Genomic DNA, 12,491 nt, shown 5'->3' with positions numbered 1-12,491 from the left:
TCAGGGAAAACGATGGCTGAAGAGGCTCCGCAGAACACCTCTCCCACAAGGTAACGCACGGCTGAGACCATCTCAGGACGGCTGTGGTGCATCTCCCTGTGGGACAGCTGAGGAGGAATGGATGGGGATAGGCAGGTGCAGGAGGAACATCTGAGCCTTCAAGGACATCCACAGTATACCCTGTGCAGGGCAGATGGAAACTACATGTGTTTCACAGCATTCAGTTTCACTTGGAGATAATACAGAATTCAAATACCTGCCCCTGAAAATGCCTTCTTCAGGTATGTCAGGAATAATAAAAAAATGGGAGAAAGGGGAAAGAAAGGACAAGCATGGCCCCAGTCAGACCTGGGGGCTTTGATGCTTGGTCTGATACATTAAAGAACTTGGCTTTGGAAATCTTTCCCCAGGTGTCAGAGGTATCTTTCTTAGGCAGGTTGTAATAATAAACCTGGTGTTTAATAAGAATAATAACAACAACAACAACCCTCAGTTTTTATACTTTTTGCAGAAATGAACATGGATTGATAAAACAAAGCAGAGCTGACCCAAATCTCCTTGCAGCAGAGCAAAGTTCAACTCTGAGACCCCAAAAGGGAAAGATATGGTGTATGCTCATGTTTACCACAGGAAAAGAAGACTAGGAGGAAAAGGCAGAGCTGGGAGAAAGAAATGGATGAAGGTTTGTAATTCTGGTTAGTGCCAGGGCAGATGGACACTTGGAAGCATTGACCGGGGCCACAATGCTCCTCCCTGCAGTAATTGTCACTTCCCCACACTCTGCTGCTGGGAAAGAGGTGACAGGATGGGAGAGGCATGGGGCAACGCAGTTCTCCAGTTGCTACCAGAAGAGATGGGAAAGATGGAGGCAGCGATTGCAGGAAGACCTTCCCCCATCAATAGCCACCATCCAGCCATCCCCCTCTTCCCTTTGCAACAACCACAGTACTCCCAGCCTGGCTTTCCAGGCTGGGGCCACAGACATTTTGTCCATCTTGATAATGGCTTATTTTACTTTTGCCTGACATGTCCTGCAAGCAATTCCTGTGCAGGTAGTTGGGTGTGGCCAGCTCTCCTACAGTGTTCAGAGTACTAGCAAACCCTTTATTCTCCCCTACAAGGTCTGAAGAAGCTTTTTCCCATTAGCTCTCTGTGTTTAGAGCAGCTTCACAAAATGTACAAGTAAGCCCTTGTAGTCGGTGGCAGCAGAAGGATTTTTCCAGGAGGCTCACTATTACAGAGTCCTAACCAGAAAATATGCCACCTCTGCAGAGGAGAGCAGCAGTGATGAGTCAGCCAGCCGCTGCCACACCACTGGCTGCTACTGATGCATTGGAGATTTGCTGCCCCTGCTCCCACATTGGAATTTCACTGCTGCTGCACCACCAGGGACCCAGCATGGGGAGACTTTGCAGTTTTACAGATGTGTTTCACAAAAATGAACATTTCCCAGGACGCACAAGCAGTGTGGGTCCTGCTCCTTCGCTTGAATAATTACTCCAGGTTTGGCAATGGCAGAGAAACTCACCCCAAGCTAGCCCAAGCTAAACTCAAGTTATTACCTGTTTCCTATCTGAGGACAAAACCACTGTTTCTACTCTCTTTCCCCTGTTTGAACCCCAAATGTCTTTTCACCTCTTATCCCTACCTTAGAAAGGGGCTGATGCCAGTCTGAGAGGGTGTTTCCTCATCCCAACCCAGGTCAGACCTATGCCAGAGCTCAGGCAGGCACACTTGGGCTCACCCAGCTCCACGAACAATACTGTAGCTAGAGGGAAGTGCCGAGTAGCCCTAGAAAATTTGCTCTGTGGTATTTCTTGCATGTCAGTGCTAGGCAGGATTTATTTCCTTGTTTGTTTTCTTCACTGTTGCTTGGGGGATATTTACCCTTTGCTAGGCTCACATTACTGGTCAGGAAAGCAGCAAGAATTTGATGTCCAACAGTTTCTTATCTGCAACCCTAGTCCAGCTTGTACTAATAAAAGTTCAAGAATATTTAGTACTTCCATTCTGCTGGCTAGATGTAGAGGAGCTGGGAAATTCAGTACAGGCTTATGATCACAGTAAAACATAATGCATGTAATAACATGTGATCTAAAATATATTTTCATATACTTAATCTAATAAATGCAGCACATACTGTAATGTATATATGACCCTGGTTACATTCTCCATCAACAGTTTGTGTAAACAGTTAGATCCCAGCTGTCCCACTGCCTTTGCTCATATTCTCAGTTTTTTCCCAATTTTACCCTGCAAAAATAAAGAAAATAAACACGTTCATGGTGTGTTTATATTAATGGTGCTTCTGGCAGCAGCCTTCACCCATTTGCTGGTGTGAAGCTCCCATAAATGCCTGTCACTTGCCATTTCACACTTCCCTCTTCGCAACACCGACGGAGGCTTTGCTGCCTGGGAGCACAGCAGGGCCAGGGCCAAAGCAAGCAGTCAGGCGAGGCCGCAGGGAGAGCTGACCCCAACAAGCTTACAGACAAATTTGACGTGATTGTGCGTGGCTGAGGGGGAGAAGTGGCGTCTCCCTCCCACCTCAGTCCATTTGCTCACACCTCCAGCAACTGATGCTTCAGCAAAGACCCTCTTGCTGCAGAGTCCCTGTGGTGAGCACTGACAGCAGATAGGGTCTGCAAGCAGAGCTGTGTCCATGGCAGCGGCACTGCTCCCCACAAGGCTCTTCTCTCGTGCTGTTCCCACCAGGATCCCCATCAGCCTCAGGTGCAGCTACATGCCCAGTGAGTCTCCAGAGGAGAAAGCAGCTCCTGGGGGCTCTGCCCCTACTCACCAGCAGATGGTCAGGGTGGGGTCCTTGTTTCGAACCGCTTGACTTGCACAAGGAATCATTTAGTTAGAGCAAACAGGGCTGGAAGGATGTTCAGGAGGTCTTCTAGTGCATTCCTGCTCCAAAGCAATCATTGCGTGCTAATCACCCCTGATGCACATCTACTCAAACCTTGCCAAAAATCCTCCAGTGATGGAGATCTCACAACCTCCCTAGGCATAATCATTGTTATCAAGTGCACCCCAATGTCCAGTCTCGGCCTGCTGCAATGCTCATCCATTACTCTTTGTCTCAGCTAGACAGAGACCAGGTCATTCCCTTTCTCTTTGCAGCAGTATTTTGCACGGTCGCGGGCTCTTACCCCGCCCCCCCGCAGTGGCCATGAGCCGTTTGTAATGCAGGGTGTGGGGACTTGATGATCCTCTCATTCCCTACAGACCCCAGGTGACAGCCCTCCTACTGTAACGTGCTTTCTCAGGCTCTGAAGCAATGCCTACCTCCCCTCCATATTCTTTGTATCTCCTCCTTGAACAGGGGTTCCCCTACAGCCATCAGACCCCCCTCCATGCTGACTCTCCTTGCAGCCCACCTTGGCCCCAGCCTGTCTCTACACAGCACAGAGGCAGCCCGATGAGGAAGGAGGCAGGAAAACCTGGGGTAGATTTCCTCCCCTGTGCTCCCTGCGTTGCCCTCCCCACATGCTCCCACAGCAGCACCAGCTGCAAAGCCCTAACTGAACCTCTCTTCCCATGACTCCCTACCCCCACTCCTCCCATCTCTCAATTATGCAGTCCCAGCTCTCACGCTTGTTCCTCACAGGTCATGTTTTCCAGACCGCTGATCATTTTTGTTGCTTTCCGTTGGACTCTGTCCAACTGGGCCACATCCTTCTGGAAGTTCAGTGCCCTCAGCTGAGCAGAGCATCCCCACCAGGAACTCACACATGCTGAGAAGAAAAATCACTCCATTTGTCTTGCAGGCTGTAATTTGGTTCATATATCTCGGCGTGGAGACAACCTGACGCCGCTGACTCATGATTTGCCTTTGATCCATTACGACCCCCAGACCCTTCTCTGCAGAGTGATGTTAATGCAGGCAGTTTTCCTCATGCAGCTGCCTATTTCTGCGTAAGGTGGGAGCTCACACTTGTCCCTGCAGAACCGCATCCTATTTTTCTCAAACTATTTCTCCAATTTGACAAGACCATTTGTCAAGCTCAGGCTGTGTCCTCCAAAGTACTTGCAGCCTATTCCAGCTTGCTGTGGTCTGCAAAGTTAATAAGCTTGTTACTTATTTTATAGGCAACCATTAATAATGACCTGGCTCAACATTTCCCTGCTACTGACTCTCTCTCCAGAAGCCACTTTGTTCATTCTTCATGAAGATTTTCTGTGGAAATTGGTTTTGGTCAGGTCAAGAGGATTCATGATGAGAACAGAATACAAAGGGCCTGATGAGAAACAAGACAAAGCAAGAGATATCAGCAAACAAAGCTAAACTCAGGTTATTGCCTGTTTCACATCTGAGGACAAAAAAAAAAACCCAACACATAATGCATGTCGTCTGCTTCAACTTAGAGGTCCTAGTCAGTAGCAAGTCAGAAATGCATGTCTTTATGCCACAGGCATGTCACATAGCCACCAAATCAAGATCACCTCCTGTATACCAGCATATCCTAGAGAGACAGGAGCTGAAAGATGGAAGAGGTCAGTGCATGCAGTGGCTGTGGCACAGATGAACAGGGAGCCTGGGGGAGCCCACAAAAGGGGACGCTGCTAACATTGAGGGTCAACAGAAATAGTCATCAGCCCTGCAAATGGGGCTGTGAAAACATAGAAGATCTCTGGCTGCACCTTTGCTTGGCCACCTGAGGACCTGTTTTACACTCAGTCTAACATCCACTTTTCCTATCAATGAACTTCAAGGAGTTGCCCAACTGTCCCAGCTCATTCTCAGCAAACATGGCCAGTTTTCCTGCCTTGCTGTTGTACAGAGCAGTGGCTCTCCTCGTCCTGACAGCTGCTCTCAGAGGACACAGGAGCAGATACCAGCCATGGCTATAAAGGTTGGATAACCCTATGCTGCCGGAGTATAAATTCCCCCATTGCCAAAGCTGGGAGATACCCAGTGACTGCTCTGCCAGTAGGCTCAAGATGAACAGTCATCACGCAATCCTGCTGTAGCTGCCCTCTGCCCGCCTGCACTTTTCCTGCCGTGCTCAGCACAAAGGAGCTGAACAGCACAGCTCCATCCCTGCTGTGCCTGTGGAGGCTCCTGGGGTAGCAAACGGATTATGCGTTTTTCCTCCTGTGGCTATACAAAGGGATTTGCAGTGACAGTAAAAAAACCTCCCTTTTCCATGAACTCCCTTCTGCCCTTGTACTTTCAATATCCAGTCTCACAAGGAGAATTCCTTTGTGCTTGAGGTATTTTCATTTGTTTTTTTTTTTGTTCTTCACCTTGGTTTGCAATCAGCAAACAGGCCTTTGGTGTGTATTAGCTTAAAGAATACCTGAAACTCAGATTCAAGACTGGAGGGATGTTATTAAAGAAGAATTTAGAGACTTTGCAGACAACACTTATGGGGGCTTAACTCTTCAAATGTCCAAAGTTCCCAGACAACACAGAAAATATCAGAAGGAAGTGCAAAGGAAGAGCTCAAAAGGATGAATCTGTGTGGCTTAGGAAAGAGAAGGGACGAGATAGCATCTGGAAATTGATGAAAGTAGAGAAGAGAATGTAAACTGGAAGGAAGAACATAAATCAAGAAGGAAATGTGTTTAGAACTAACTCAGAGGACAAGCCTAGAGAAGAGTTTTGCTTTCACAGTCATGTCAGTAACACTGCTATATATCTAGATTTATACCAGTTCAGTCCCAGAAAACATTTCAGCAGATGCAGGTTTTTCACAGAACCTGAGCACCCTGCTCAAAGGAGGGCCAACTTCAAAGAAAGATCAAGTTTCTCAGGGTTGTACCCAGGCAAGTTTTGAAGGTTTTTTCCCAGGAAAAATTCTTTTGTCAGATCTGTTTATTTTCACTCTTCAAGTGAACAAGAGCTGACAACAATAGATCGTCCAAGGATAGCTATGGCTTTGCTTGGTCTGAAATACCAGCAAAACTCTGCTAGTGATAAAGTCCCCAGGGCTCACCACCTGCAAGGAATTTCTTAGCAGATTTCATACATGAATAGAAGTACTTAATTCTCAGTTAATTTCAGTTCACTTTGGCACTCTCCTCTCTCTTCAGATCTGCAGAAAGCCCTCCCCACAAGCTCTCCATGGGGCTGTGGGGCAGCATCAGCCCCTCACTCCCCACCCCAGCTGCAGCCACAATTTCTGCTCATGATCAGGTAGGAACAAATTGGCAACGGGCAGGCAAGTCCCTGGGAAAAGCTGCTGACCGCCTTCCAGCTTCCTCGGGCAACAGCTGTAATTTGTGTTATGATGTTCCTCAGTGGCATTTTATTTCTTAAAAAAATTCTGAGTAATCTAATAAAAAGTAGTATAGACCATTGTTGGGATGGGGCATGTTCATACCTGCAGGATGCCCATCTCTGCCATCTCAGGGCTGAGGTGAGGCAGCAGGTCTCTGTCACCAAGTCCTCAGGAGTGCTCAGATCAGCTCCTGGCTCTCTCTTCCCCTTGCTCACAGACAAACCATGGACGTGGACCCTACAAGGGGTCCTTCTCCATTCTTCCTGCAATCTGCAAAGGAAACCCCAGAGCTGGCACACTGACTGACAGCAGGAGCAATCTGAAGGTTATGGTGCTGGAAGAACAGGGCCAGCGCACACAACTTATTAACAAGGACCTGAGGAAGGGTAAAAGGAAATAGGCGTTGTTAAACTGTAAGGTAAAGGAGGCTGTGGGAAATCGTGAAAGCTAAAGTTGTGGCCAAATGGAAAAAATATTAAGTAACATATCTGGTGGCAGATTGCACATAAAAACAGAGCAGACAAAAAGCCCTTTGAGGAACAAATGGCAAAGGGAATTAACACTAATAACATTTCTTCACATCAAAGATTCAGGAGCCTGTCAGAAAATCTGTAGGACCAGCTGACAGTATAAAAGAAGATCGCAGCAGATATGGCCATTTTTGAATGATTTATTTGCATCAATGCTCATAGTGGAAGAAACTTTGTGTTCAGATGGTTCCAACCACTCTTGGGGGGCTAGGGATCTTAGGAAAGATTGGTAGAAATTGAAAGTACTTTAGAAGAGAGATTAAAAAAAAATCACAGAGTGAATAGCAATAACTAGAACTTATAATAAGCACTCAAGAGGTCTAAGATGTCTCTAAACCGAAAGAGCTAAGGTCGTAGCAGTGATGGATAACATGTCATTTAAAATTACTTGAAGGCTAAAGGGGCAAACATGAGGTCAGTTTTAAAAAATTGTTCCACGGGTGATCTGAGTAACTACAGACCTCTTATTCCAGTTTATATGCTACAGTGAGGTCTGCTGATGTGTACCAGATTTACTCAGGGAGGTTCCATGCACGAGCAGATTTATCCAGAAGCACTCATTGGGCCTGCACCCCAGCAGCACAAATTCAACTGCTGATACTGATCCCAGCATTTTCACTCCAGTCCATGCCTTACTCCTAGAGCTGGGAAGATTTCCTAGGGGCAGGGGGGGATGGGAATTGTCCTTGACTGAAGAAGGAGGCTCATCGCTCTGGAAGGGTTAAAAATTAATGAGGGCCAAGAGAGGGAAACATAAAGCTGAAATTAGTTCCTTGTTTGTTTTATAGCTCCCTGCTCTGAAGTTATAAAATGCATACGGTGTCTGCTTTCTCCCACAGGCAGAGTTAATGACTAGTGTGAATTGTTTTCTCTGCTTCCTGCTGGAATATCACAGAACCACTGACCCGCTGCCACTACCTCTGACCACCTCCTCCCCAGGCAGCCAAAAGAGAGCAACAAAAACATCACTAAAGATGCTGAACAGGGTCTTTTCCCAGCCAAGATCCCTCTTCTCCCACGTACAGTGGCAGGATTGTTGGGCCTGGAGCTCAGACTGATCGACAGAGAGGAAAGAGAAGTTGTGTGAAAGCAGAAGACAAAGAAAACAGACCGTCTCAATAAGAAGGACTCAAACAGAGCAAGGATCAGCTCTGTGGATGTAACTACAAACTGTAAAACTCCTCTACCTTTTTGGTGTCAGCCAGTTTGAGGCCTCCTCCCCCACCTAGCTCTTCTTCACTGCTTTTCCTTAAGATCCTTTTATGGTTCTAGGTGTCTCTGCCACTGCTCCACCATAAAGCCATAAATTCCCACATATCCTGAAAGCCTCATCATGCAGCCAACATGGTTAATGAAGAGGGCTGATCATATCACTTACTCACAGCTCCTTAGTGGATGGGGTACCTGGCAGTGGCCCATTGCTCTTGCTGCGGTTGCTGCCACTCTTATGAGGAACTCCAGTTGACTTCTCAAGCTGGGAGCTGTGTCTGCACAAGTCCACGGGATGATGGGACTGCATGCACTTCTGCTCCCGTTTCCCCTGCCCCCAGTACAAGAAAGACACAAATAAACTAGAGCGAGTTCAGCAAAGGCCACATGAGATGGTTGGCAGTTGGAGCACTTGCCCCATGAGAAGAGGTTGACACCCTTTACATAGTCACCTACACTTAATGCGTGTCCCAGAGCAAAATGCAATGGCTTCCAGTGTAGGCACTTTACTCAGCCCCAGTAGGACAGTGAGGAGAGAAGGAAAGTGAGGAAGAGGAAGCAAGGGCAGACTTCCAGAGGGTGAAGGACCCTGAGACCCCTCCACCTCCATTTTGCCTCAGCCCCTTCAGAGGTTTCTTCCCCTTCTAGTCCACCACTCCTCCTCCCACCTCACTCTCTCCAACACCCTCCTTGCAGCATTGCCAGGACCCTCCTCAATCCCACAGCACTCCCTTGGGGAGTGGTCCCAACTCTGTCCCCCCTTCCCTTCCCTCACGTCCACAAGTTTTCACAGCCTTGCAAACCCTCCAGCCAGCACATACCAGTGACACCCCTTCTGCCTGGCAAGGGTGGCCCCATCGCTGAGAGACAGGCAGTCAACAGGAGCAGCACATAGCAACAACTAGCACTCCCCATGGGGTTTGTTGACACTTCCCAAGGACTCCCACCCACTCTTCTGGCTCATAAATTCCCCCATGCCATCACCTCCATGCAGTGAGGCACTGAGCAGGTTCCCTGAGATGCAGCTGCTGATCCCAGCCGTCCTCTACCTGCTGGTCTCCTGCTGCCTCCGAGGCACAGAGGCATGGGAATATGAGTCCATCCTCACGGTGCCCAACGGAGGCCCCTGGGGCTCTTGGGGGCACCAACACTTTTGCCCCAGCGGCTACGCTAAGGGATTTGAACTGAAGGTAAGGTTTCACTCCTTCTTTGGGGTGGGTAAAAACCTTGCTGTGAAATGATGTTATTTCAGCAGGGCTGACCACAACACTTTGTCTCATCGCAGCAGTTTGTGTTGTATCTGCATTGCTTATGCAGTCTTATCAGCAAGAAATCTCTAGCGTAGAGTAGCTCTCTAGGCTCTCTGCCAGTCAGCAATTTCTTAGCAGAGAAGTCCACGGGGTAATACAAGACCTGGGGTCGGTACTGCAGAGCCTGTTCCCAAGGGGCTGGGACAACTCCCACCTGCCAGCTCTCCAGCTCTGGGTGTCACAGCACACAGTGAGAGGGTGGGCATGGCCTGGGACAGCAGTCACCAAGAGTTCCCATGTCCAAAGCATCTGCTCCACAGTTTGGAGAAAAAACAGAGGTGGGCAACAGCGAAAAGGGCTCCCTGGGAAACACCATAGAGCTGCCTCACAGCCCTGCTCAGCAGCACTACCTGTGCCTGGCTCTGTCCCTAGGGCCTCCTACCACCCCTCATCATCAGGGCTCACCTCATCTCTTCTTTTAAAAGGAGGAGGGTGCTGACCTCTCCCATTTTCTTCCCGTCTTCTAAGGTGGAAACCTACCAGGGATTTTGGCTGTTTGGCGATGACACGGCTCTGAACGGCATCCGCCTGCTCTGCACTGATGGCACAGTCATCGAGTCCTCCGTGGGGCAGTGAGTAGTCTTTGCTTTCTTGTCCTCCTTCAGGGCAGCAGCTTCTGGGGAGCATGAAGGAAAACTCACATGATGGTTTCTCCATAGGCACCCACATTTCCCTGTGAAGGTGGCTCCCCACCCGGCTTGAGGAGGTGGGTGAGGTCCCCCTGGCCAAAAAATGTGAAGTTCTTAAGGTAGAGGTCTGGTCCCAGGGAAGAGAACAGTACTTTGAAAGATGAAGAAGAGTCTAAAAAATGCAGATCTTAAATCCGTACTTTCTCCTTTTCCTCAAATGCTCACTTTGAAAAGGATACCATAGATATTAAGTGATGGGACAAAGCAAAGCAGCTGGAATTCCCAAGGGGTCCTGCAGCAACAGGGCAGCCCAGGGCTGATGGTGGCCAGGCATCTAGGGGTTGATGGGGAAGCAGAGTGAGAGAGGTGCTCACAGAAACCCACCATCCCTGTGTAGGTCCTCTGTCCCAGGACTGCTAGGATCCCAGGCGAGTTGCAGCATTGATTGCAGCACAGCAGAGGCTGAGCACATCTTGATGAGTTGTTTTCTTCTCTGTCAGGTGGGGTAACTGGACTGAGGCCCAGCTCTGCCCCAGCAACAAGCTGGTTTCCTTCTCGCTGCGTGTGGAAGGGAGGCAGCACCTGCGTGACGACACAGCAGCCAACAACGTGAGGTTTGCCTGCTCGGATGGGGCAAAGCTGGAAGGCTGGGGACTTTCGAGGGGTCTCTTTGGCCCATGGAGCAGCAGCTGCACCTCCGGGGCCATCTGTGGGCTCCAGACAAAGGTGGAGGAACCGCAGGGAAAGTGGGATGACACTGCTCTCAATGACATGAGAGTCTTCTGCTGTGAATGAGCCCAACTCCCCCACCCTATGCCAGCATCTACAAAGTGATCTACCATTAAACCTTGAATCTGTCCTTGCACAAGGAGCAGTGTGCATTTTTCTCCATCACATTTTGTAAAGGGTAGCCAGATCCTGCGGCTACAGCACTCAGGGGGTTTCCTCCTGCCCCATCCAGTGGATGTGAGGTTACTGCAGCTCCCTGCTCCCAGGTCCAGCCTGCAGTGAGGCTGAGGACGGGTTACCAGGAGGTGCACGTGCACACACAAGGCCAGCCACTGATGAGCACAGAGAGCAATACCTTACACTGTGCCTACACCCGCATAGACTCACACACACACACACACACACACATGCACGCACAGTGCTCACACACACATGAACAACACGGGTGGCAGATACTTTTCCTCTCTGGCTGATCAGGACTGATGTCCACTAGTGAAATACGTACTCACACGTGGAAAATGAGTCTCCCTGCTAGCTGGCATTAGCTCCTCAATCTGCCCCAGGTGCTGGCCTCAGGCCCCAGTTTCCCCAGGTGCTGGCACCAGTACCCTCTAGCCCCTGAGGTTCATGGTCCCACTCCAGTTGCAGGTACGCAGCTCTCATGCTGCTGCCCACTAGTCTGGCTTGAAGGTTGCCGGTGGTCTCTCACACGGCCTCAGAGCAGAGCGTATGGCACACAGAAAGTGGATAGAAAGAATGTAAGAGTAATTAGTAGTAGTAGCAAATAATTATTTACATCATTACATAAGAATATTTAGCAAAACTGTGGGATAGGCTGTGGTGATCAGGGGCAGGGCTCGGTCAGATGAGCATACTGACCAGACAGCTGTCACACAGGGCCAGCCCCTTTAAGCCCCTTTTCTCTCACACTGGTTCCCTCCGTAGAACCACCTTTGATCCTTCCCCTAAACGTCCCATAGCAAGTTTTGCACATTCCCACAAACCCCTTAAACACCTCATAAGAAGTTGTACAACATCCCCAAATGCTTTTCCCCTGCAGCCCCCCTGTGAGCCCCACATCCCTGCAGGCGCTGACCCCTGCCAGTCTGCAGGGCCTTCTGGGAAGGGGGTGGTGCCACCACTGCCTTGGTGGGGTTCACCAGGGGCCTGGGGCTGGTCGCTCTCCTCCAACAATCAGAGGGAACAGGTCTGGGGCTCTGTTGGCACTGCTGAGGTTTTTGGTTGCTCCACCTGCCATTGCCACTCTGATCCTCGCTGGGTCTTTGTGTTCATTGTGGTTAGGCTTTATAACAAATTTATAACCTAACAAATTCCTGGGAGTGAGCACAGAGGATCCCCACACCTGTAGGTAAGGCAGGAGGCAGGACTGTAAGGACTGGACAGTGAAGGAGAAGAGCGATCATCTGCCCTGGCAGAAACTGTGGTTTCAAAGGAAAGGGGACCTCTTCACCCTCTCTCCATTATAATGCTTAGGATGTGGAGGGATGACTATCATAAGTTCATTCATCCATCCATTAATAGGTTCAAATATACCATGCAGCTCCTGGCCCCAGCTCCGTGCCTCTCCTTCTAGCCTGCTCAGCACAGCGTCTCAACATCTCCAGGTGCCTGCTGCAAATGAGGTACCTTGAGGATTTTTGTTTCCAAGACTGCAGTAATTCACGTGCAGTGAAGTTAAAAATGCACCATCATATAGGTACCTTTCCTGAACCCACCACCATCTCCTTCAGCATCAAGAGCTGCTCAGCTCTTCTCTGGAGTTCATATTTTGTCCTGCTTTCCAGGGCTGTAAGCAATACCTCACATGTGAGGACTGACCATGAAAACAAG

At 49.2% G+C, this 12,491-nt stretch overlaps 1 protein-coding gene across 1 annotated transcript; it reads left to right on the top strand.

Moving 5' to 3' along the window:
- The first annotated feature begins 8,991 nt into the window (after window positions 1–8,991).
- On the top strand, window positions 8,992–10,706 carry LOC137660603 (vitelline membrane outer layer protein 1-like). Its single transcript, XM_068395539.1, has 3 exons — window positions 8,992–9,162; window positions 9,751–9,854; window positions 10,412–10,706. The coding sequence occupies exons 1-3, from the start codon at window positions 8,992–8,994 to the stop codon at window positions 10,704–10,706; spliced, it is 570 nt and encodes a 189-aa protein (XP_068251640.1).
- Window positions 10,707–12,491: the final 1,785 nt, after the last annotated feature.

The sequence above is a fragment of the Nyctibius grandis genome, chromosome 2 (genome assembly GCF_013368605.1).
Source record: "Nyctibius grandis isolate bNycGra1 chromosome 2, bNycGra1.pri, whole genome shotgun sequence".
Classification (NCBI taxonomy): domain Eukaryota; kingdom Metazoa; phylum Chordata; class Aves; order Nyctibiiformes; family Nyctibiidae; genus Nyctibius; species Nyctibius grandis.
This window is presented reverse-complemented; position numbering and strand designations above follow the sequence as displayed.

Bases quoted from the DNA above. Each gene is read 5' to 3' on its own strand.
- LOC137660603 (XM_068395539.1), top strand. From the start codon at position 8,992: ATGCAGCTGCTGATCCCAGCCGTCCTCTACCTGCTGGTCTCCTGCTGC. The intron at 9,163-9,750 runs GTAAGGTTTCAC...CCGTCTTCTAAG, and splicing joins CTAAGGGATTTGAACTGAAG to GTGGAAACCTACCAGGGATT. The intron at 9,855-10,411 runs GTGAGTAGTCTT...CTTCTCTGTCAG, and splicing joins ATCGAGTCCTCCGTGGGGCA to GTGGGGTAACTGGACTGAGG.